Source organism: Primulina eburnea, chromosome 11, assembly GCF_022965805.1.
Source record: "Primulina eburnea isolate SZY01 chromosome 11, ASM2296580v1, whole genome shotgun sequence".
Lineage (NCBI taxonomy): Eukaryota > Viridiplantae > Streptophyta > Magnoliopsida > Lamiales > Gesneriaceae > Primulina > Primulina eburnea.
In genome coordinates, this window is record NC_133111.1 from 801,145 (window position 1) to 826,151 (window position 25,007).

At 35.1% G+C, this 25,007-nt stretch overlaps 2 protein-coding genes across 2 annotated transcripts; one reads left to right on the forward strand and one right to left on the reverse strand.

The window, feature by feature from the left end:
* Positions 1 to 8,923: 8,923 nt before the first annotated feature.
* On the forward strand, positions 8,924 to 10,400 carry LOC140805739 (uncharacterized). Its single transcript, XM_073162029.1, has 3 exons — positions 8,924 to 9,226; positions 9,412 to 9,646; positions 9,818 to 10,400. Exons 1-3 carry the CDS (start codon positions 9,119 to 9,121, stop codon positions 10,162 to 10,164), a joined length of 690 nt encoding a protein of 229 aa, XP_073018130.1. The 5' UTR covers positions 8,924 to 9,118; the 3' UTR covers positions 10,165 to 10,400.
* A 2,071-nt stretch (positions 10,401 to 12,471) lies between these two features.
* On the reverse strand, positions 12,472 to 20,387 carry LOC140804464 (pumilio homolog 6, chloroplastic-like). The gene is made up of 9 exons (XM_073160502.1): positions 18,219 to 20,387; positions 16,767 to 17,885; positions 16,547 to 16,696; positions 16,349 to 16,456; positions 15,446 to 15,658; positions 15,224 to 15,334; positions 14,247 to 14,441; positions 13,807 to 13,978; positions 12,472 to 13,339 (listed from the first exon to the last, which is right to left on the reverse strand). Exons 1-9 carry the CDS (start codon positions 18,720 to 18,722, stop codon positions 13,323 to 13,325), a joined length of 2,589 nt encoding a protein of 862 aa, XP_073016603.1. The 5' UTR covers positions 18,723 to 20,387; the 3' UTR covers positions 12,472 to 13,322.
* Positions 20,388 to 25,007: the final 4,620 nt, after the last annotated feature.

Consider the following 25,007-nt stretch of genomic DNA (forward strand, 5'->3'; position numbering starts at 1 on the left):
CTTCGAGCGAATAAAGCAAATTCAGTACCAACAAAGGTAAAATTTTGGTCTTCAAACTCAGAAGAATTCCATTCACATTACCATATGTTTAATAAAATATTAACGTATAAAAATGGAAGTAAAGGAGGTTGCTTACCAGGGCAACGGAATGCGCACTGCAATTATTAATATAATTTCAATCTTGAAAAAATCAAAATCAAACCCTAATTCTCCCTTGGTTTGAAAATTGTCAATTTTCAGTTATCAAAGCATTACAAAGAGACGGTCCTTTGTGAGACGACGGGTTTAAAATATTTGGGTCATGTAATTCATGTACAAACCATGTGAAGCCAGGCCCATTTAATACAAATGGGTTGGGCTTCATTCCCACTATTGTAATGATCCATAAAAATTCATTCTGCCCGCACAGGCCTCGATGGAACATCAATTCCGAAAACCCAACAGTACAGTGGTTAGATTTCCCATCGGTGGAGTTAGTTTCTTCATCCGTGAGCACGGAGTTGTAGTATCCTAACGAAATCCAGGGTCCCCACTACCAAGACTCTGCATCAAGGTCATTCTAGAATATGGATTTCAATTTTTCTCGTTGAAAAAATCCTAAACGAAGATCTCTGATTTTTTCGGATTTGGGTTCGATATTTTTTTATAATCCCCGAAATAGCTCAAGGATCCCCACATCCGAACTGGTCCTAAAAATTATAATATTGTTATTGTTATTGTTATTAATATTAATAATATAGTAATATTAATTTTTGAAAATATTAATAATATTTTGTTGCGTGTATAATATTATAATTATTAATATTGATAATAATAATAATAATAATAATAAGAATAATAATAATAATAATAAGTTTGGGTTCCAAAAATCTTCGAACCCATCTTATTAATATTTTTGAACAAGGGGATGGGGATTTGATTCCTGCATGTTCAAACCAATCCTCGAACCCGAAAATGCAAGGATAGAGGCGAGTATAAAAATCGGAGACAGTGATTGGGAATACAAACCCGTCCCCGACCCATCCCATTGTCATCTCTATTCCAGAGTTTTCTTCCCAGCATAGCATTTGCGCTACCATACACAATATATGAGAACCAACTGACCTAATTATCCATCTTCACCTAAGCAAGAACAAACTGAGGGTACTTAAACACTACTCCCAGATTAGTCTCATCGTATCACATCCGATGTATGACTCCTAATCATGATTTTCATGATACGGTTCCATTCTTTAGAGGTTGCATCCAGGGCCGATCCTAACAATATATGGGCTTGAATCTAACTTTTAAAAAGAGGCATCTGAATCATAATATGTGTTCATATTTTTTTTAGTTTCATAACAATTTTTCAAATTAAATCAATACGTTAAAGACAATATAAAAAACTAAATGAATAAAAATATCAAACATGTCCAAAATGATCACTAAAAAACAACCCGCCTAACAGTTTTAGAGCTAAAAATACTAATCAAGTCTGTATAATCAAGTTGTCCAGTAATTTCTTTCTCAATCAATAACATAGTCAATCCATTCAATCTTTTTTTTGACATGGTTGATCGGAGAAAAATTTTGATGAGCTTTAACTTTGAGAAACTTCGCGCTACACTTGCTACTGTGACCGGGACAGTCAACAAGATATTATAAGCAATATGAGCATTTGGGAAACACTCATCAATTTTCTTCAAGTAATTCACTACATCAATGGCCGATTTTGCTTCTCTTGGTAATGAGCACATCAAGAATATCAATTCCAAAAACAGATCATCCACATTAATATCAGAACAATCCTTATGAGTCAAAGAATTTTCAAGATTCTTGCAAGACCTCAACAAGGTTTCATCGTCTGCACGTTGTAACCTCTCTAGATTGAACAAAAAACCAAATGTTTCTTCATATTTTTGAAACTGTTCAAATCGAGCTTTCATAGAAGAACAATGTTTCTACACATTTACGTGATTATTACTGTTATGCTACAAGTTCTTCCACGACTTCCTCCACTGCTCATCCATCGTCTCTTGTTCTTGGAAGTGCTCTTTTATCCAAACCTTATCGAGGCTATTTTCATAGTGTCTCAATGATTCTTGAACCCCAGTCATTTTCTCAAGCTAGCGTTGTTCAGCCAGAGTGTTGCCATGCCATGGATGTTGAGCTTGATGCTCTTGAACGTAATGGGACTTGGTCTGTTGTTTCCTTACCACTGGGAAGAGGGTTGTTGGGTGTAGATGGGTTTATAAAACAAAGTTTCGTGTTGATGGTACTTTAGAACGATACAAAGAACGCCTTACTGCTAAGGGTAATACCCAACATGGAGGAATTTATTATCTCAAAACTTTCTCTTCAGTTGCTAAGCTAGTCAGCGTTCGTACTTTGCTGGCCTTGACCTCCATTCGTGTGCTTTCTAACTTAACTTAACGTGGATAATGCATTTTTGCATGGCGATTTGTCTAAGGAGGTTTACATGGATTTATCTCCTGGTAATCAACGTAATGAGGAGGATCTTTACCTTTCGATGCAGTTTGTAGGCTACACAATCCCCTCTACGTTCTTGAACAAGCTTCCAGTAAATGGTTTGCTAAGTTTTCCTCCACATTGATTGAGCTTTGATTTGTGCAATCTCATGCCGATAGCTCACTGTTCGTTCGAATATGAGGGAATGTGTTCCTAGCACTTTTGGTGTACATTGATGGCATCGTGCTTGTTACAAAAAACAAAAAATAAACTGAGGATTTAAAAAAAATAAAAAAATTGACAGTCATTCAAGGTGAAGGATCTTGGAGACTTGAAAGTATTTCCTTGGTATTGAGGTTGCAAGGTCTTCAAGTGGTATTTCCATATGTCAACGACATTATGCTCTCCAATTGCTCACAGAAACATGGTTACTTGGTTGCAAACCGTGTTCCACTCCTGTGGATGTCAACGTAAAGTTAAGCATTGAGGATGGTGAGTTGATACTTGATTCTTCTTTGTATTGAAGGTTGGTGGGCAGACTCTTGTATCTTATTATTACCTTACCTGATTTGACTCCGTAAATAGACTAAGTCGGTTTGTCTCGAATCTGAGGGAACCACACTTCAAGACTATGCACCCCCATCCTTAAGCATGTGAAGGGTACATTTGGGCAAGGTCTGTTCAATGGTTCAGCATCACCCCCTTGAACTTAGTTTTTTTTCCAGATTTTGATAAGGTGACATGCCCAGATACACTGTTCAATTTCTGGATTCTATGTACTTATTGGAGAATCCTTGGTCTCATGGAAATCAAAGAAGCAGCATACTTTTTAAGATCATCTACTGAAGCAGAATACAGAACAATGGCTGGTGCTATATGTGAAGTGGTTTGGTTGTTTGCTTAATTTGCTGAAGGATTTGTACATACCATATGACGGTCCTGCTTAACTTATTTAACAATATCAATAAATTTGAAATCATGAATTTCAAAGGATCAACTTTTAACGAAGTTGTCAATTGTAAAATTTTTGTAGTGGTCTGAATCGTTTCAAATATGCAGGTGAAATAATTGAAAATAACATTAATTATTACTGCTACCATTTTAACGCGTAATAATTAATTTTTAAAATTAATTTTGGGTACTATATATGCACTGATTTTTTCTTCTGACCTCCTCAGTCCTCGCATGTTGCCCGGAGTTGTACGGTCACGAATTCCCTGGTTGTATGATCAAAAACAAAGACGTGAAATTAAATGTCCAAATCCAAGGTTATAATTCAAAATGTAATATGATTTAATTAGTGTTTCGAGAGGAAACGGTAATTAATCTAAATTTGTCTCATCCACTATCTCAAAGATCAAATAAATAAATCCTCTACATTAAAAATTTTGATTTTGATTTTTTTGTGTAATATAAAATGCTTAGATTTATCTACTTATCTAAAAAAATCTTATTTGAACTAATCCAGAATCATCTTTTTATTTCCATGTTCAATATCTTTCACAATTTCTGTACATTAATTATAATCTAATATATTTTTTAGTTATGATATGATATGATAATGAACATTTAATTTGAAAATAATATATATATATATATATACGGTAAATCTGAAACAGATTGTACTACCGCTCATATTTCAATTAATCCTCTGTGCTTTCTGCTCTTAAACAACCTCTGAATCTCTCTAGAGAGTTACTGCAACAATGGCATCCGCCATCAAGAAAGTCAACATGATCGCCCGAATCGTGCGGCTGAGGCAAGTCGTCCGCAGCTGGAAAGCCAAGAGCCTCACGCGCCTCGCGTCGCGCTATATCTCCCCAGATTCCGACGACCCCGACGCTTCCAAACGCCGGACTCCCTCCGGTTCCGTCGCTGTCTACGTCGGCCAGGATCGCCGCAGATTCGTAATACCCACCCGGTTCCTTAACATGCCCGTTTTCGGGGACCTCCTCCACGAGGCGGAAGAGGAGTTCGGATTCCAGACTACCGGCGGTTTGCTTCTGCCCTGCGAACCGAGTTTCTTCGAAGAAATCTTGCGTTATCTCGAGGAGGATGAAGAGAAGTTCTGCGGTTTTGAGTTGAACGAGTTCTTGAGAATGTGTTCTGGAGAATCTTTACCCCGGCCGCGTTGTAAAGAACCTTCTGCGTCGGGTTCCTGCCACGGCTTCACTCCATTGCTGCAGAAGACTGGGGTTTGAATATATATGATAAATAAAATATTTTTGGAGTTGGTTTGCTTCTAGTTTTTAGGGTTTTAATTTGATTCTCTGCAATTTACCCATATTTTTTTTGCTTGGGTTATTATTATAATATTTTTTTTCCTTAGTTGATGATTCATATTTGAATTTCAATATACCATTATTACATAACATGTTTCTTCCTAACTCCATTAATAAACATGATATAAAATTTAATATTTTTTCATAAATAAGATATCGTTACATTAACATTGATCTACTTGACGATCTCACCAACCTTTCAATTATTTGCTGCATTGTTTGTGTTAAAACTCATGTCCTTTTGCGATTTTTTCTTAAGTTGAATCCCGTCAACATTTATGAGAAAATTATTAATTGAATCAAACAATATTTATATTAAATTTTCTTATAGTGGATATTTGCAAGTTTATCGGTAAACTAATTAATGATTTTATATTTTCTATGAAAAAAACCACTCATCCAGTAATTCATTATAGTAAATTAAAGATATTTCCATTCTCAGAAGATTAATTCTATGGATAAATTAAATAATAATTTGAGGTTAGGTTTTGTATCAAGATTTGGTAAAAACTAATGTGAGACGGTCTCACGGGTCGTATTTTGTGAGAGAGATCTCTTATTTGGGTCATCCATGAAAAAATATTAATTTTTATGCTAAGAGTATTACTTTTTATTGTGAATATCGTTAGAATTGACATGTCCCACAAATAAAGATTCATCAGACCATCTCATCAAATACATACTCTCAATATTTTTATTTTCTTGAGGAATATACGTAGTTTGAATTTATTGTGCTTTTGGTCGATGGGTCAATTCACAAATTTTGTTAATTGAATCTTTGTCCGCCATCTTCTATAAATGTCAATATTCAAAAAGAGAAGCTGTCCCACTAATTTAATTTACGTGGATTTCTAAATTTAATAAATTGTCGGTGACATAACATAAGCAAGATATATGCATATTAATTTAATTTCTAAAAAAACATAGCAAATAATATATTGGTAATATATTTTAAAATAAAATATTTTTTATTTGAGGAATAACGATACTTTTGGGCAAAAATTTGACTGAGACAGTTTCACGAGTCATATTTTGTGAGACAAATATCTTATTTAGGTCATCCATGAAAAATTATTATCTTTTATGATAAAAATATTAGTTTTTATTGTGAATATCGATAGGATTGACCCGTCTCACAGATAAAAATTCGTAAGAATAGCTCAAAAAAGATCTACTCTTTGAATTGCTCGATCTAGTGCCACGATTAGAGAACACTAATTCTAGCGTTTGCCTTTTGCTTTTGTTTAACTTATTATTGAGATTAAATAAATATTTTTAGATAAATATCTATGACAAAATTATAATAAATTGGAACAATAGAAAATAAAAAATCTAAAAATATCGAACATAAAAAATTATTATATTAGCTAACAGCATGGGCATAAGATCAGTGGTTATTATAATTAATTTGGGACCCTAAAAAAATAAACTGCTGAGTTATTAATTTTTAAGTGTCTGAACAAAATCATACGTACGATTAAAGTACTCTTTGCAGAATACCTTTATGATTTCCACTAGCTATTAAGCACAATTATTAAACTACTTTAATAATATCCATATCGCTGTCATTTTCAGGAAGAATAAATAAAACTAGTGCCTTTTCTGCGTATTAAAATTATTAATTTTAAAACTTTGATTTTTTTATGATAATTTTATATCTAAATTATCTATATAATCTTCTATGTACTAAGTTTGATATACTAAATTGACTAATTTTCGTATCATTGTCATTTTTAAAAATACCAAAACCTCTTTAAAATTTATTCAACTTTAATTTAATAAAAAAATATTATATATATATATTGGTAAATTTATGTATTCTTTTATAACTGTCATATCCACTTTTCAAAAAAAAAAAAATTAAAATATTTTCTTTAGTATTTATCCAAACTTTTAAATTTTTAAATGATGTTACCATTCTTATCTTCTAATATAAAAACTTTATTATAAAAACATTAAATAACAAAAATATTCAACACATATTATCAGTGAGATAATTATTTAAATTCAAAAATATAGATAAAAATAAAAGAAAAATTATTGAAATATATTGGTTGTAGATTATATTAAAATAGATTTTTATGATAATTATATTAAATAAAACGAAATAATTTTGGAATATAAGAAGATACTAACTTTAATAATAACTAAATTAATATTATATGTTGATTTATGTACTGCATAATTTTTATTTTTAAAGTATATTTGTAGGGATGTTATTCTGAATTTTTTAATTCAATTATTTATAATTTTAATAGATATAGAAAAAACAGAAATGTTGGAGTCTTAATAGTTATTATCCCCTTTTTAATTTGATGTTATCCTTCGAATACATATGTATATCATTTTGCAATCAAATCGACGTTTGTAATATATTGGGGCAAAAAATTGTGTGAGACGACAGTCTCACGGATCGTATTTTGTGAGACGTATATCTTATTTGAGTCATCCATGAAAATTTATTACCTTTTAGAGTGGATCTCATGTGAGGCCGTCTCACGGATCCTAATCTGTGATATGGGTCAACCTTATCGTTATTCAAAATAAAAAGTAATACTCTTATCATAAAAAGTAATAATTTTTCATGAATGACCCAAATAAAAGATCTTTCTCACAAATACGATCCGTGTGACCGTCTCACACAAATTTTTGTCTACTTTTTATGTTAAAAGTATTATTTTTTATTGTGAATATCGATATGGTTGACCCATCTCACAGATAAAGATTCGTGAGATCCTCTCACGAGAGACATACTCTTATATAGATAGATCAAATCGATTAGTATATGTGTCTCGGGTTTGATGGGATATTTACGAAAATTTACGAGGTGAACCATTTTTTTCAGAGATGATCTCCTCAAGTTTATTTGAAATATACCGCAAAAAGTCATTTTTGTAGTGTAAGTATAGATAGTATACAGATTTTCATTTTAAAAAATCTTTAACCTTTGGCTTCATTCTATAACAATTTTTTTTTTAAAAAAAAATTCTTTGATTCCTCTGGCACATATGCGTGATGATAACTCACTTTCTTTAACATGAACAAGTGACCTAGAATATCCACGCAAAAATCTTTCCCGAGGTTCAGGCACTAGCAGGGAGCTACTGGCTTTGTAGCGGAGCTGTGCTCTAGTTGGGAGCTAGCGGCATCAGCGGGCTAGCGACGGACGAAGGTTTGGAATTGTATCATTATTATTTCAAGATTATCTAGTTAAGTCTGGTAGATAAGTTTTAGTGATGGTTTTCACTTGATGAATAGGCTTGGAATAGACCTGTTTGTCTGGTTTTCCAGTGGATTAGGATTGCAGTGATAGAGGTACGAAAGTACTATCCGAGATATCCTGGTCGAGTATACATTCTTATATGTGTTGCATGATTATGTGGTGCTTTGATATATGTCATATGATGCATGCTATTATGTCACGCTGTATGATGCATGTTGCATTTCATGTTGAGCCGTATCTCCTTCGAGATAGCCTTTACTGTTGAGCTGTATCTCTTTCGAGATAAGCTATATCTTGTGGGGCCGCTCAGCCCTGTCTTGTCTTGTGGACGCATGGACAGGGACCATTTCAACCAAATTCAATATTAAGATTTCCATCGATCTTCCACCGCTTCCAATTGGAAAACTATAACATCACAATGATTTATACTCGAGAAAAATTGAAAGCTTATAAAAGTGGGGTTTTGTTCGATGAATTATTATTAAGAATTCTAGGAGTCTTGAAGTGGACTCGAACTTTTACGTTATTTAGCACGAGATTTTGAGTCTGGTTTGTCTATCATTTTACAACCGAGACATCTTTAAAACTAGGGGAGCCAATGAGTGTAGATATCACATTAGCTCTAGCATTAAACTTTGGGTTTTTTTTTTTTCTGGATTAACAACTAATACCTTTCCATTCTCCATTCTTTTGGGGGTATATATATATTCATCTTTTCTCTCTCATAATTTATAACAAAATTAAGAGTGAGTCTCATGTAAGACCGTCTCACGGATCTTAATCTGTGAGACGGGTCAAACCGACCTATATTCATAATAAAAAGTATTACTTTTTCATGGATGACCCAAATAAGAGCTCCGTCTCACAAATACGACCCGTAAAATCGTCTCACGTAAACTTTTGCCCAAAATTAATACTTTTATTTGGTAATTTTATAAACTACTTAAAATTCCATAATATTAACTTTCGGGCTTACGAGTCCAATTTCTCCTGGGTTCTGGAAGTCTCTGGAAGAGATTCACGCAAGTGTGTATCAGTCCTTTCTATATTAGCCACATCCCTTCCCTCCGATCCATCTATCGACGATCAATCTCAATTGCTGTTGATTTCTGTCTCCGCTATTCAGTAACTGATTAGGGTTTTGAATAAATTGTGGGAACCAAGGATGGATGGATATTTTCCGTTGAAGATGAAGAGGAAGGACCTAGAAGATGTGACCGATTATTTTTCTGATTTTTCTCTGTGTTCTCCGGCCAGAAAAATCCGCAGGCTGGTAAATTTTAGGCTCTTTATGACTCTTCAAGTGTTTTCGTTTATCATTTGATTGATCCAGTTTCTTTCGCTCATGTTTCACCATCATTACTCTTGTGTCTGTTATTATCGAAATATTTGACCAATATTTATGGCTGCAGTTGAAATTCGTTTAATTTTGGGGTGTTTTTGTCAACGTTCTCTTAGGATGCTGAATTGCCTCCGATTATGGAGGATTGTGAAATTCCGATGCGGTTCGAGGAATCCGTGCCTGAGAAACAGAGCTATTATAGCAATTTAGGAGTTTTGAAAATTGAAGAATTGCCGGTCGAGAATGAAGAGAGAGCTATTGTCCTATTTAAGCCCGTGGACTCTCCGCTGCAGCACTTTCCATCCATTTTCTCGGTTGCGGTTGATCCTCACATTATTTCTGGGATCAAAAGTAGGTATAAACAAACACGCGGGATTCTTTGTATTAATTATAGTTTTGAAATCTTGCGGTTTGATTTGTTTTTGCATTTTCCGTAATGTTTGGGTGACTGGTGGTTATAAGCAGTAGTGTTTGTCTGCGACTACATAGCGGAGCTTGTAACCTACTTTGTATATCTTGTAGATCAAGTTAGGCAGTCAAACGAATCAAGCCCTTGGAGAATGGCTAACGAAAAAGCTGAGTCCGATGATGGGAACTTACAGTCAAATAATGGGTGCTTAGCTGTTATACCGTGGATTCCGTCGCCACTCCCTTCCATTCACGAAGCAGAAGTTGGTCAGCAAACTGATATGATGGAAGCTGAAGCAACAGAGGAAGCAACAATGGATGTCGAAGATGATGTAGGTGTGGATCATGAGAATGTTTATGTACTTGGTTCAGCAAATCACTTGCACCAATGGCAGCAGCAGCACTGCATGATTCCCCAGCTGCCCCACAACCCGTCGACTCCAATTGTTGGGTACCGGTAACTGGGCTCTACTGTGGTGTAGTTAACCTTTCGATGTTGGAGCTGGTTGTTTTAAGTTGCATATCGTGCTCCAGTCGGGTAGCCGAACGGATGATTGTTGGCCGTGGTGTGTTATCCAAAAAGGCTTCGACACTAGAGCAGCTTTGATCAGTTTCTCGTTTTTGAGCTGTATTGAACTTGTTCATATTGGTGTCCATTTCTCCTACCTTCACAGAAGCAATCTTCTATATCTTTTACTATCTTATTTTTTTAATTACGGCTCATCGCAACTCACTAGTATATATTAATTGAACGTTTCTTGACACATTAAAAGTACCAACAAATAACCATAACGGCGTGTCCAAAGCCTGATATATTATTAGAACACAGCAAAATAGTTTTTCTTAGATCATCCAAAATTGTGAATACGGATTTAGAGGTTCAGCATGCGACACAAGTATGGGTAATGTCATCAAGTCACCTGACATTATGTTACCAGACATCGAGGCGCACAATTTTCTGAGGCAGGACGATAGTAAGGTGGTAATACTATAGGGATTTATTTCTATATATTCACGTAACGGTTTGTTGTTAGGAGCGTCTGATTCTAGATTAAGCTTTTCCCTTCATCACAGGTACGTTGCTCAAATTTGGACCGTGTTTACTGCTTTTTGATTTTATTGAAGCTGTTGAGAATCGTGGCCTCTATTCCTTTAGCCTGCTCCTGCACAAAACCGTTGTTATTTAACTGATACAGGAAGGAAGATTACTTGTGGAGAAGAGAGTTATTCGTATTACTCAAACCGATTGGTTTGAGACCAAGATTTGGCAATGATGAAAGATTCAAACGAGATATGACTGGGCCTTTAGTCTTACATGAGAAAAAGAGAGTCCAGTGTAACCAAGGATAATTAGCCGAAACCAATTAGAAGCACAAGTTTCTGTGCCGGCAAATCATCCCTGGCTACATTCCACTCTCTGTATCTTCATGCAAGTACTCTCGACCTTTGATGAGACAAGTCCTGATGGAAAGGCCATATATATATAGAGATACCCGATCAAAAAAGCACACAGATTTGAAATAGTGCAAATACGGATGTTGGGGGAGTTGAAATGAGTGACAGTGGAGAAGATATTCTTTTCTCAAGTCCAACCATCGCACCTTGAATTACAAGTTTTCTCATCTTCTTGGTTGGCACGGAATGTTGACTCTTACAAAATGGGGTGTCTGGAATTGTTGTTTTTGACTGAAGTATGCTTTTATTTTATAGCTAGGAGCTCTGAAATTCTTCGAGAAAGCTTATCGTGGTATTGCTCAAGCATGTGTCTTGGCGTTCTCTGCCACTATCTATCACATTTAGATGGTGAGAAATGCAGAGATTTTTCATGATTTTACTTGGGATCTAGATTAGAATTTTAAAACACATGTTTTCCGTTGTATCACAATCTATATGATCTTTTTCCGCCTCAATTTAATTTAATTAAAAAAAAGTGATGCAAAAATATGACATTTTGGCATCGAATCCAAAAGAGGCTTGTGATTGGTTGTTTACTTTTTTTGTTGAGGTATAGAATATGAAATTTTGCGAAGAGAAGGTATGGAGCTGTGGTCTGACTTCGTAACGTATGTTTTGACTCACCATGCATTATAACACCTTTCTTTATGTTCCTTCCTTTTTTGAAAACCAAGTGTTATTCAACTTGCGATTGCTTCTGATTTGTTGCTTTCGAGGGCTGTTCGACTTGGGATAGCCCACAATAATTCGCTGTATGAACATACAAGTTCAATGGAAAACCCAGTTTCTATTGAAATGGAATCCAAATTCTTGACATTCGGATCCGAAGCATTTGGATTGTGCTAAAACCCAGGCCCATACGTAAATCCTATTCGTATTTGTTTTAGAGTGGCCCAATCTAATCTAGTAATTTCGTCATTACAACAATAACCTCGTGGATATAAATGTCTAATCATCATCCCCCTTCACAAAGCCCCTAAAAAAATTTACTTTAGAATCAGAGCACAGCGAAGTACAGTCGCCGATCACCTTCGGAGAAGAGAAATGGGAGTGTTAACGTTCGTGTGTAGTGAATCCGGATCCGAGTGGTCGGCTAAGTAGCTCAACGGCGAGATGGAGGCTTCGGCCGATTGCACTTTCACTCTCCAACGTAAGCTCGTTCATGCCGTCCTCGCAGTTGACCTCACCGGCGGTGTCCTGTCATCCTTATCCTGCGCAACTCCTTCCTCAGCTGTTTTACAGGTCTCCTACTTATTTTATTTTTTTATCAAATTATGCTATTCATTTTGGATCACATTTAATTTTGATCGATCGACCGCTCATAAAGTTCTGCTGTATTGATCGTTGGATGCATTTCACGCATCAAGGGAGGGAGTTTATGCATTCTTTATCGCGTTGGAACGTTTGATTTGTGTTCATATTTATTTCGAAACAAAGGTTTTTAGGTAGTTTACAATAGAGTTTTGTTTTTGGAATTATGGGTTTCGAATTAAGAATTGCGACGACCTGTCTTCAACATTCACTTGAAGTCGGATGTTCAATATACATCTTTTTCGTTTCTGTTGGCATAACTCTTATTGTTTATGCATTTTCTTGCTTTTTTAGTTGATTGGAACTAGAGTTATCACTTCCCAAATTGTGAACGGCCTTCAAAGCTTACAGCTATTCGGAGTAGGTGGTCATGTTCAATTCTACGCTCTCATTATGGAATTCAATTAATCACACGTTCAAAATGGAACGGAGAAAACGCCAGAACGAGGGCTCGCCGAGCGTTAGTTTATCCAAATTAAAGATTTCAGGTGATGCTTCTGCTGGATCAAGAGTTGATTCATGCGACAAGTGCTATTTTGGATGGATTGGATTAAGGGTAGAGGGACAAAAATGTGCCAAAATTATAAACACTATTTGTGAGTAAAATGTGATTTTGGCTACTTTTGCTAATAACAATAAATCCATTTGAAAAGACAGATGTGGCAAAATAAATATCGCATACATCTTACACACAATACATGAACATTTAAGTGGTACTGCGCAACGTATTTTTATGTACATTTTCTGAACTTTACATGCAAGGAATAGACACAAGCCAGAAGCTTTGGAAGTATGCTGGGACAACAATTGGAGGCCGGTTGTCACTTGATATGAAGTTGATGCCATTGGAAGGTCACAGCAGCGAAGTAGCTACATTCATTTGTATCACGATTGGCTTTCTGACAACGATGAAAAGGATGGGGAAAACAATCAAAGAAGGAATTTAACATCAAACATAACGACTATCAAAATTCGACACTCCCATGTTGATGCTTGGCATACAAAACAAACTTAGAGTCTTTTTGCGCGGACATTGTAACACAATTTGTGTCTTTGGCGTGCATATCAGTTGCAATTTAAACTGATGCACTTGCCTGAGGCCAGCTGAAAATGATATCACCATCTAGAAATAGAAACACCATGTTTTATGAATCAATTAGCTGTGACTGACCAGCACAGGCAAGTGACCAACTAACCTAGAAGTCAGCTCAAGAAAGAGAAGTTCTCATTCTCCGCTAGTAAAAACTTTCCCAGAGCAAGATTCTAAAAGTTGATTTTTTGAAAGGCCTGAACAACATCCAAGTTAATTTGCAGGAAATGCCATAAAAAAAACTAACCTTCTCCATTTAGCTGCTCAAGTCGAGCTACTACGTGTTTCCCATAAGTATATTCCTTCAAAGCTGCATGATGATTCCTTATCAAGCCGAGTAGTGACTCCCTCTGCTCACACGTACATTTAAGTAGAATCTTCTGGACGACGTAATTTGCATATTGGTCTTTAATCATTAACTACGGTATACAAACAAAAAATAGCACAAGAATAAAAGTTACCAATATAATTTCAAAAAAGGAGAGAAATACTATCAAAATTTGAAGCATCATCAATTCTTCTTAGAAAGGAAACAAATGACGGAAGCAAACATATAAAAATGATGATGATGGTATTGACCCACAAAACTAGTAATACAGTAATCAAGAATGTAAAAGCACTTCACCTCAAAATATCAGACATCACAAGTTTATCTAACAACCAAATTGAAGAGCTTAACCAACATACCAATACATTATCGTTCTTCTCAGTGTCGCCAATAATATCCCTTATCAGCATGTCCCTTTCCCTAACATCAGCAAACTCCAAACATTTTTCGACAACATTTGATGCAAATTTATGCTGGCTCAGTTGTACTATAGACCCAGATAACTTTTTGATGATTTCGGCCTTTTCACGAGGGGTCCCCCACTTTAGCACGTGCTGTCAATTGTTAAGATGTAGTTCACTGGAAAAAGTTAGAAATTGCAAAATCCATATCTAGCCTAGGAATGAGTTAGATATGTTTATTGAGGTCATAAAATTGGCTGTTTTCTTTGAAGGATACAAAATAAGGAGCATTTATAATATTAAAGAATACCGAGTCAAATCAACTGAATGAATCAATCAAACATTCAAGTATTCAACAATGTGAAACTATAAAGTGTTCATCATTAGAAATTTATTTACGAGAGAACAGTTACAACTCATGAGAGAAGAGAACCTATTCAGTGCTATAACTGAAGTTGTAAAGCTTTTCAATGCTCCATTGACAAAAACTTTTGTACTATGCCGTTGTAATGCTATTAAGAGCTCAACCGACTTTGAACTCGAGTTATTCAGTGAATTATTTCGAGCATTTCAACGAAAGGAGTAAAAAAAGTTATCTTTGAATCTCTGTAAAAATTTGTTTTATTTGCTCCCAGTACTATTAATTTGACATTATTCATCACTTTTTTCATACTCAATAGAATTAACTGAGAACATAAAACCATTGCAACTCTGCCGCAAATTGACTTTGAGCAATACTTGAATGACTTTGAGCAATACTCGAATGGATTATTCACCCATCCTCCCCTCGGGATCGCTCATCTAACATTTAGATCTTGACAAAATCAATAACCAATGATAAAACCCATAATGGTGGACAAGCAAAGAAGGGATAGGATTAAAACAGGGGGAGATGAAGAAATAATGCTTCACAATTAACTTAAAAAGTAACCAACCTGTGTGACGTAGTTACCGTACTGGTCCTGAGCAAGAGAATAAACAGCATCCAAAATCTCATTAACTATGAACTGAGTCTGCAACCCATCGTCACAAATCTCCAGAACCCTCTTTAAGCAAACAAATAAAAGTAAGCGTTTCAATTATAGTCAAGTAACAGAAGCACAGTGAAACAAAATGTTAGCAAGAGCACATCAATCCTGTTGCATATGCAAAATTACCTGAATGACCCGGCAACCATAAGGATGCATTGAAAGATTGGCAACTTGACCACGGAAAGAAGAAATTATGAATTCAATATTATCTGCAGGAATACATTCGATGCACTTTTGTATAACGTGATTCCCATTCTGATCATGAACACATTTCAAAATATGTCCTTCCAGCTCTCTAGACAGCTGCACCTTTTGTTCTAGTTCAATAACTTCAAATGCCTGAAGAAGAATTTGACCAAAAGAGCAGAAATAGTTTTTCTTGTTAGCAAGAGCGCATTAAAAACTGTTGGAAGAAAGAGTATAACATTGAGGAAAATTCACTTCAAATAGCAGGGCTTCTGCCCAAAAAGACATAGCAAATACATTTAGAAACTAATACATGCTTATAGCAAAAGATCGTCTGCCTGATCAAGCATTTTTCCGACAGGAACAGAAGTATAGCCTAATAGGATAAGGCTTCTTGTTGCAAAGCAAATGTCACATTGCATTAAGAACTTTTACTTGACCAGTGAAATTATGTACACACAAATGCACAAGAAATGCTATATCCATGCATGAAAGAGTGAGAGATTGATATGTAAGTGCCTTTGTAAATCAAACTTTGAGATGACCAAGTTAAAGGAAAAATCGAAGCCATTTTTTTTGAATTCCCACCCTCTCATTTAAAACTGTTTCTTCATGAAGGTGTGATATGGCTTTGTTCTGTCTGGTCAAAATATATGTGTGTGCAATTATAATGCATACCATAACATATACAGCAACGGAATAAGTGAATGACAATGATGCAAGTAAACGGTGATACAAACAAAAGAATATCAACAGACAAAGCATGATGGTGTCACAGAAGAACACTCAAACATACAGAAGTAATCAAGAACATTGATAAACTCCAGGTGGGATAGCAGTTACCTTTTGGATTACTCGACACCCATACATCTGCAAACTTAATTGCAAAATTTTATTTTCCATCTGATTCGCAAGGTCCCTTTTTTGGTGTTGGCTACCATATTCAAAAAGCTGTACCAAAATCACAACACAAGAATAAATATGAAAAGCAGTGAATTTCGATATAATTACCAAAAAATGCCAAGTAATTAAATAACTTACCTTCTGTATGACATAGTTGCCAAAAACATCTGTCATTAGTTCGGAAGCATGAACAACAACTTCATTAAAAACAGAAGATTTCTCTGCAACGCTACAATTTTCAAGCTTTGTCTGAATGAATCGACTTCCATGCTGATCGATACTGAAGTGAAATATTACAAATAATTATTAGTTCTCAATAAGTACAGGTGTTAAAAAAAAAGTTTAGGTCGGTAAAAACTTGCCTAAGTTCACATATATGTCCTACTATATCAGAGAGCTCAAATCTTAGCACCTTTCCCGATTTCAGTTCTTCAAGAAAAGAATATGAATCAACATCTCTACATCTCTGATTTTTCAGTCCATATGTTTTGCCACTGTTGCCATAAAAAGAGTTAGAAAGACTCGTGTTATTTCTCTCTGCAAGAGAATTGGTCCCTGCCACAGGTCCAGCTAGAACAACTGGACTAACAAAAGACGCGGAAGGAAATTGCACTCTTTCTTCTAGACGATCAAATTCAAAATAAGCACCATAAGAATTTTGCACAATTGGCTGGAAATACTGCAAATGATAAGGATCAGCAAGAGGAGGTTGCATGGAAACTCCGACTTGCCCATAAAACTGCTCCAGATTTGGGATATAATATGCACGTAAGCTTCTTCCGTTTGAATCTCCAAAAGGGGGAAACGAAGCACTGTCAAAAGCCAGTGGAACAGCAACTTGAGGGGGATATCCAGCCAGATATGATGGTAGAACTGCAGAGTTGAATGGATATCCACCCATGCTGTAGTGTTGAGTGACAAGGCCAACTGGAGGTAGACTGGGATAACATGAATTTTGTGGAAGTGTGAAGGAAGTTGATGGGGCATAAAATGGAGATGTGAACCCAGATGTTTGGAGTACTGGTTGTACCTCTGCCTTTGAAACACTCGAGGAACCATGCTGAAGCTGGTTCAAGCTGCCATATGCCTGACCTTTTCCTGGATAAACTGCCTTAGCGTAAGAGCCCTGAACTGGAGAAACATTGCCTTCTGGGAGAGATGCGGGCTGTTTCAGAGTGTTTTTCTGGGGATTGAGTTGCTCTTTCTTATGAAATTTGCGATGGTCTGAATTCAGAGCAGTAGGTGCTGTAACATCATCATCAAGTGATGAGCTTTGAACAGAAGCAGCACAAGGATCATATGGTAGTAAAACCTGTGACAAATCATCCAATCTGGGAGTTGGATTATTTGTACAAATTGGTAACGTGCTAACGGAAATATTAACAGGCACACGTGAATCAGATTCAGAAACAACTTTTTCTTCCACGAATTTATGGCTCCATGAATGTGAAGGTGATGATGTGGGGAGGAAATCTTCCTGCGTTGTGATATTTCTCATTAATATCAATCCAGTATTCGTTGACAAGTATGCAAAATGATCATGAAAGAAAATTTAACAGCAGCAAATCTCATGATATCGTACAGCATTAATTGAAAATTATAGCAACAATACAACTTATATCCTTAAAATTAGCGGCAGAAATATAGAAACTGTGGTAAGTTATTATTCTAATTTTTCTCTTAGAAAAGCTGTGGCTATATCCATCTGCAGCAAGAGATTTCTGTAGAAAATAACGGGGGCTTTTCTTAACCAATAATTAGCTCATCCTATAACATATATTCCTTCCACCTCACAGGAACAAAATTTTACCTGCGTAGAGTCTAATGAGCCACTATGGCCACCAAACATAGCAGCTTTATCCACAGACGCAGCACTCCTTTCAGATGACCTATCATCCTCAGGCACTTCCTCATGAGAAGGAATGATATTACCATTCACTTGCACAGAGCCATCAGTACTCTCGGTATAAGGAGTTATCTTCCAAATATTGACTCGCTCATCCAAGTTGACAACAGAACCACGATGTGGAAAAGAAGATGGCTGTCGGACAATCTCAGAATCACCAATAAAGGAGTTCGGATAAACCAAACCAATTTCCTCTATTGAAACTTCCATGCTTGGAGGTGCACTTCCACTCCGGCTAGGTGTTGATATCACATCCTTCTCAAGGCTTTGAAACTTTTGACTGTTTAGGGGCAGACCAAAATCTTCGATGACCAGCTTAGCAGATGTTGATGATCCATGACTGATAGATCGTCTTGGTGGCCATTTGTCATTCTTTTCCAATAACCTTATGGGGCTTTCAATTGCCATGATATTAAAGATGGCTGAGATGGCTTAGCTCTTTACAATCTTATTATCAGTGCACAAATAAGAATCCACAATCTCCTAAAAGCCATAAAGCAATCATTTGGCCTGGCCTTCAATATTCATCATTACCTCATTGGCCAGACTAGGAAATTCGCTGAGTTCTCTCGGGATTCCCCTTTTCTTTTAATTGCTGAAGACTTTGCGCACTAAGATGCAAGCTCGTAGCGGATTTCCTTACGAAATTACTCAATTATTTAGCTTTATGACTAAAAAAGCATAAAATGGGAGATATAACAAAGATATTTACTCAGAGCACATGTGAAGGAATCATACAACGTCGTCGAAATGTCGCATATGTTATAATCTGATAGAATAGGCAAGTTGACTAAGAAAACAATCCACAATCAGAAAAAGAAAGGTGTCTTAAATGTTGGTTTAAACTATTATCCAATTCACATCTAAGAAAAAATGCAAGATACATGCATTGCTTAACAAATTCACATCTATCAGAAAAACAACACAAGTGTAATTGTTCCCAGAACCAGGAAACAGATCATTCCAGGCCCTGTTGTTTTGAAGATGATAATTGAGCTGGTACGAGGAGAAGCTTTAACAAGTTGGAACAGCCCTTGGTAATTTTACTGACACCACATGGGCTAATGCATTCACTCTTCAGAAAAAAATAAGATTTAAATGCAAATCATATTTTTAAAAGAGGAACCAAATATTGCATCAGAAATTTCCCTCATACAAACCCCTTTTTATTCGGGGCAACAGAAAGATACTCCAGGGATCTTTTTATGACCATGGCTCAAAACTTTAGTCAATTAGCTAACAAAATCAAAATTTTTACCAGTTCCTCATGAATCGTAGCTCAGCCAAATTTAACACCACCAATCAGTTTATAATATGTGTATTTATATCTTCAAACGCAAAAGTTTTCATGCCACCTACATGAATACAAATCTTCAATCCTTTATGGGGCAAAGCCAGAAAAACTAAATCATCCAGATGTAAAAACCAGTGAAATCACTAAAATTAAGCAAATTGATTATGATGGACAAACACAATAAACCAAACACACAAACAAGGTAACTGTGTGTACAACAAGCCAGGAAGCCATGGCCCATGAACATGGTAAATTTTCTTTAAAATAAATCTATCTTTAGAGTTTTCAGCAACAGAGATGCAAATTTAACGACTGCCTGAAAAGCATTAATCAAAATAACAACGAAAAAGACAATGAAATCTTTCTTCAGAAGTCACGAAACTATAAAAAAAAATCTTACCAAAACAAATAACTTCTACATATCAATGTTTACGGTCCAAAACCCATGATTCTTTCACCGCGAGAGAGATGGGTAAGAGAGAGAATCTATAATTTTAAGGTTGTATTTGTTTGATAAACAGAGATACGTATTGATAAGCACATATTGTGAGGTTTCGACCAAAATAGTGAGTAATTTCCCATCTGCAGAGGTGGCTGATATTGGGTAATTTACTCGTACGACGTGAATGGAAACATCCAAGAAAATACAGAGTTGTGCACCGAGTGCGGCTGCCATTGATGGGCACGAGAGGGCGGAGAGGCAATTTAAGCGAGGTGTGTTGCAATGCGGAGACAGAAACGAAACCAAGACTTCAGACCAGTTTAAAATATACACGAGAAGCAAGCGAAAGAACCTTGTTCCATGTAATAAAAAATTATATATATATATATATATATATATATATATATATATTGCACAGGTCAAAAAATTTATTTTATGAAACTGGACTTCTTTACAGTGCAAAAAGGTCCATCGTTTGTTTGATTTTATTATTTTGAAGCAAGTTTATTTTGTTTAAGCAAGCTTTGGGGAATGATTCGCCCCAATATTCTAGAAATTTGATGTATATTGTTGTATTCTAAAATGACAAAAACTTGTGTGAGATGGTTTCACGAGTAGTATTTTGTGAGACGGATGTGGGTCATTCATGAAAAAGTATTATTTTTATGCTAAGAGTATTACTTTTTATTGTGAATATCGGTAGGATTGATCCGTCTCACAAATAAAGATTCGTGAGACCGTCTCACCAGAGACCTACTCTTCTAAAAATTAGACCGTGAAACAAAAGATGGAGAGATAAATTTAGAAAGGTTGTGATTTACGGTATTCTCTTGGGTTATGTTTGGTGTGGGTGATAAGTAAAGGATAGATTATTAAACTCATGTTTGTCTCATTTTTTATGAGTCCAATTAATCAAGAAGTTCATGATAAAAAAAAACCTACTTGCTTAAAAAGATATCACATTGTTTTGGAGGGATTGACAATCCAATTGTATATCCTTACCTTGAGTTTTGACATCAATCCAATTAATTATCTTATCCTACACATCAAACATAGCCTTGATGTTTAGCATATATCTCATTACCTACAACAAACATGCATGGCAATATTTCAAGATACAGGAATAATTTTCCTTAAAAACTGGCCTCCAAATATGGATTGCATTTCATTCTCTCTGTTTTCTCATAAAGTCAAACTGGATGTCCCTAATACTGCATCAAAAAGCAGCAGCTACTTCTGTATGTAAGAAGAAAATTTTGAATAAATGTTGATCTCTTTGCAAATCCATGTATTCATTTTCTTTTGAAGCAAGCATCCCTCTCTAGAGGTAAAAATCGTGTATAATATTTGTTTAGAAATGTATTTTTTTCTATAGAATATATGAAGTAGGGTTTTCTGTTTTGAAATAGCTCATAGACTAAATCCTGACTGCTGCTGGATTTTATTCTCACTGCTTGATCAGATCTACGTATTTTTCATAAAAGCAACATTTATTATTGAACATGTTTGCATGAAGATTTTATTGTCATGAATATCTTAACAAAATCATTAGTTTATTGAATGTAAACATAATTTTAGTATATATAAGGGTTATATATACAAGAATATTAAAATTATGAATAATAAACTTAAATTAAGTCCGTGATGAATTAATTATATTATGGATCTTTAATAAAAGTATTACTGATGCGGCCTATGAACATTATGAATGTGACTATTTTATCCGGATCGTCCATGTTAGGACATCTAGATTGGGGCATTTATATATAATATGATTATGTACGATTTAATTTGTCATTTCATAATAAATTCCATTGTTCCTATGAAGCTCAAATTAAATCATAAAAATGATCATATATGGCCAAATCTCAATCCTGAAGTGATTATAAACTCTTGTTAATTTCAATATGATTCTTAATTTGCTTGTTTAAAAGTTTACGCTTGTGCATTCTTAATACTTGCATTTTAGATTTATATTTGAAATGAATGACTGAGAATGTGGGGACCCGGACGCTAATCAAGTTCTTAATCATCATTGAGACTAATTAATCAATTATAAAACAGGGTCTAAAAATTTTTCTTTTTAAAGTGCGGAACGTAGTGAAATCAAGGCATATATATACATATCAGTATATATAAAATACACATCCTGTATTACAAACATTTATTCAAACTAAGGTTTGACAACTACTATCAAGTGTTCAACCCTATTTCTAGTCCAAGTCCGGTGCCACCACTCTAATCACGATCTCTCTCTTCATCTCCTGGACCCTGATCATGTCCCACCTGTTGTCAAGTACACATACAGACAAGACAACAGCCGGATAAACCGGTGAGAATATACTCCCAGTATAAATCAACGAAACATGCAATCGTATAAACAATATAAAGCATGTAATCAGGTAACAGATATATGTAACAAAGTCTGAAACATAAGCAATATCAAACTGTCGACAATACTTGTAGCTACATCATTCAGACTAGACTCGGTCCTAGTCTAGGGATCCCGATTTCAGAAGTTGGCATGCATATATCGACTAGCAGTAATAGAAAAGACTCCAGTTCTATACACGTCGATATGGTATCGATCAACAGTAATAGAAAAGACTCCAGGTCTATTCACATCGATACGGTATCGATTACCAGTAATAGAGGAAGCTATTATTCTATCCACATCAATATAGTACCGATTAACAGTAATAGAAGCAACTCTAATTCTATCCACATCGATATGACATCGATTAATAGTAATAGAAGAGCTATTAATCTATCCACATCGATACAATACTGATTAACAGTAATAGAAAAAGCCACCATCCTACCCACATCGATAGCCAAACATCCAGTGACAGTCTTTGGCACATCCGTCAATACACAATCTTATGACATCGTGCAATGTGCCCGTGGTGATCCCACCACTAACGGTACTTCTGTCATAAGATTACTCCTCTAATACCTGCTGTCTAAAATCAAGAGAACAAGTATATCAATCAACTCAATGCAAATATCAATGCAATAAAGTAAAGTATGTGATTTAGGGAAACCCAAGTCTAAACCGACTCAAGTCCATCTCCCAATACCACATTGACTTATACCTTTCTTTCGTCGGTTCCTGGCTCAGTCGATATCCTGAACTCACAATCTGTCTGGTACTGACAATATCAATAATCTCATATCAATATACTAGTAAATTCCATAACAATCTGATCAATCTGGATTTAATTCAAAATCAACGGTATAACGGTACAATTTTAATATCCCCGTCAATACCAATTCACCAGATAACAGTTACACTCTATAACTCATATCCAATACAATCCGTAATCCCGCCACAATTCAAATCTGTCCGGTATCAACCGATTATAATCAGAAATTCATAACAATTCCATAATCAGTCTATTTCTTAATCTGACTTCGATTCTATGATGTCTAACATGTCAAGAACATCATATATGAATCCTATTCAATTCTGACAATAGCATAATTTCAAAGCATGTCAAAACGTAGCAAAATTTACGTCAAAGTGTAGCCTACGCTGATAGGATTGCAATACTGAAGTCAGATTACAATTCGGACGGACGGATTTCTCAGAAAAGGCGTAAGGATTTTCAACAAATATACCAGAACCCTTTTTCCGATTCTTTCTTTTCTTTTCCCCTAAACCAACGTATAGATATGTATATATATCCAATTGGTCGGTTAAAGAAACGCGTCACATTTTCATGAATTTCGGTCGGCGCTCGGGCGGTAATAAACTACCGCTCGAGCGCGGCATCTTCTGTCCAATTCTTCCGGATTACACATTTGGCGCTCGGGCGGTCAAAAACTACCGCCCGGGCGCCACACCTTCTGTCCAAGATGTATTCCTATTGGACTTTGGCGCTCGGGCGGTCATTTCTTACCGCTCGGGCGCCAATGTTTCTGTCCAACAATTGCACCCTTCAAATATAATTTTATTTCATGTCCCGATTAATCCTTTCGTAATCATATCAACTTATATTTCAATAATTATAGATTACTAGGATTAAATTTCCGGGCATTACAGAGAATATGAATTCACAGACATAGAATCCATTCCTTCTTGCGAGAAGTAGAAAGACGATTCCCTCGTTTGTTAATTCTGGAACTGAGTGTTGGGCCCAACTAATTTATAATTAAGTTATAAATTGAATCACTCACTAGTGAATTAATGGTAAATGATGATAAAAATTAATTGAAGAGATAAACGGAAAATTCCTAGCTTCAGTTACGAATTGTATATGAAAGATTAATCCATATGTAATGATTATATCAATGGACTACTCAATTTGTAGAGTAAGACATTCCATAATGAAGAAGAGTGCAATTCCATATTTTTAGTGGATTAATTATAGAATTAATAAATTAGATAAATTAATTAAAGAGTTTAATTATTTATCCAATTTATTGGAGCTTCTAATTATGGGTCCATGATCCCCGATATATCTCTCCAAATTAATGATGATCTAGAAATGCAATTTAGAACTCATATGTGAATATGGAAAAATTGTTTCCATAACTTCAAATGTTGGGAGATAAATATAATTAATTATGAGATATTAATTATATTAAATTATAATTATGAGATCATTATAGATTTAAATTAGTATGGTAATATTCAGAAGTTGTTGATAATATCTTTAATTTATTGTAAATAAAATTTTGATATCATTTAATATTTAAAAACAAGTTAGAATGAGATTCTATTTTATTTTTATAAGATCCTAGAAAATGTTATGATTTTTAAAAGATTTAAGATAATACAGTTTGAATCAAATCAAATCTTTTGGCCTTATCCTAGATATAGTGGCCGATTTTTTTGAATCTCAATTAGATTATCATTGGACTATTAGTTTGAATAATTAAAAATAGGATCTTAGATGATCTTTTGAATAGTCAACTTTTTCTTTATTTTTCATAAGTTGAAAATATAGTAGAG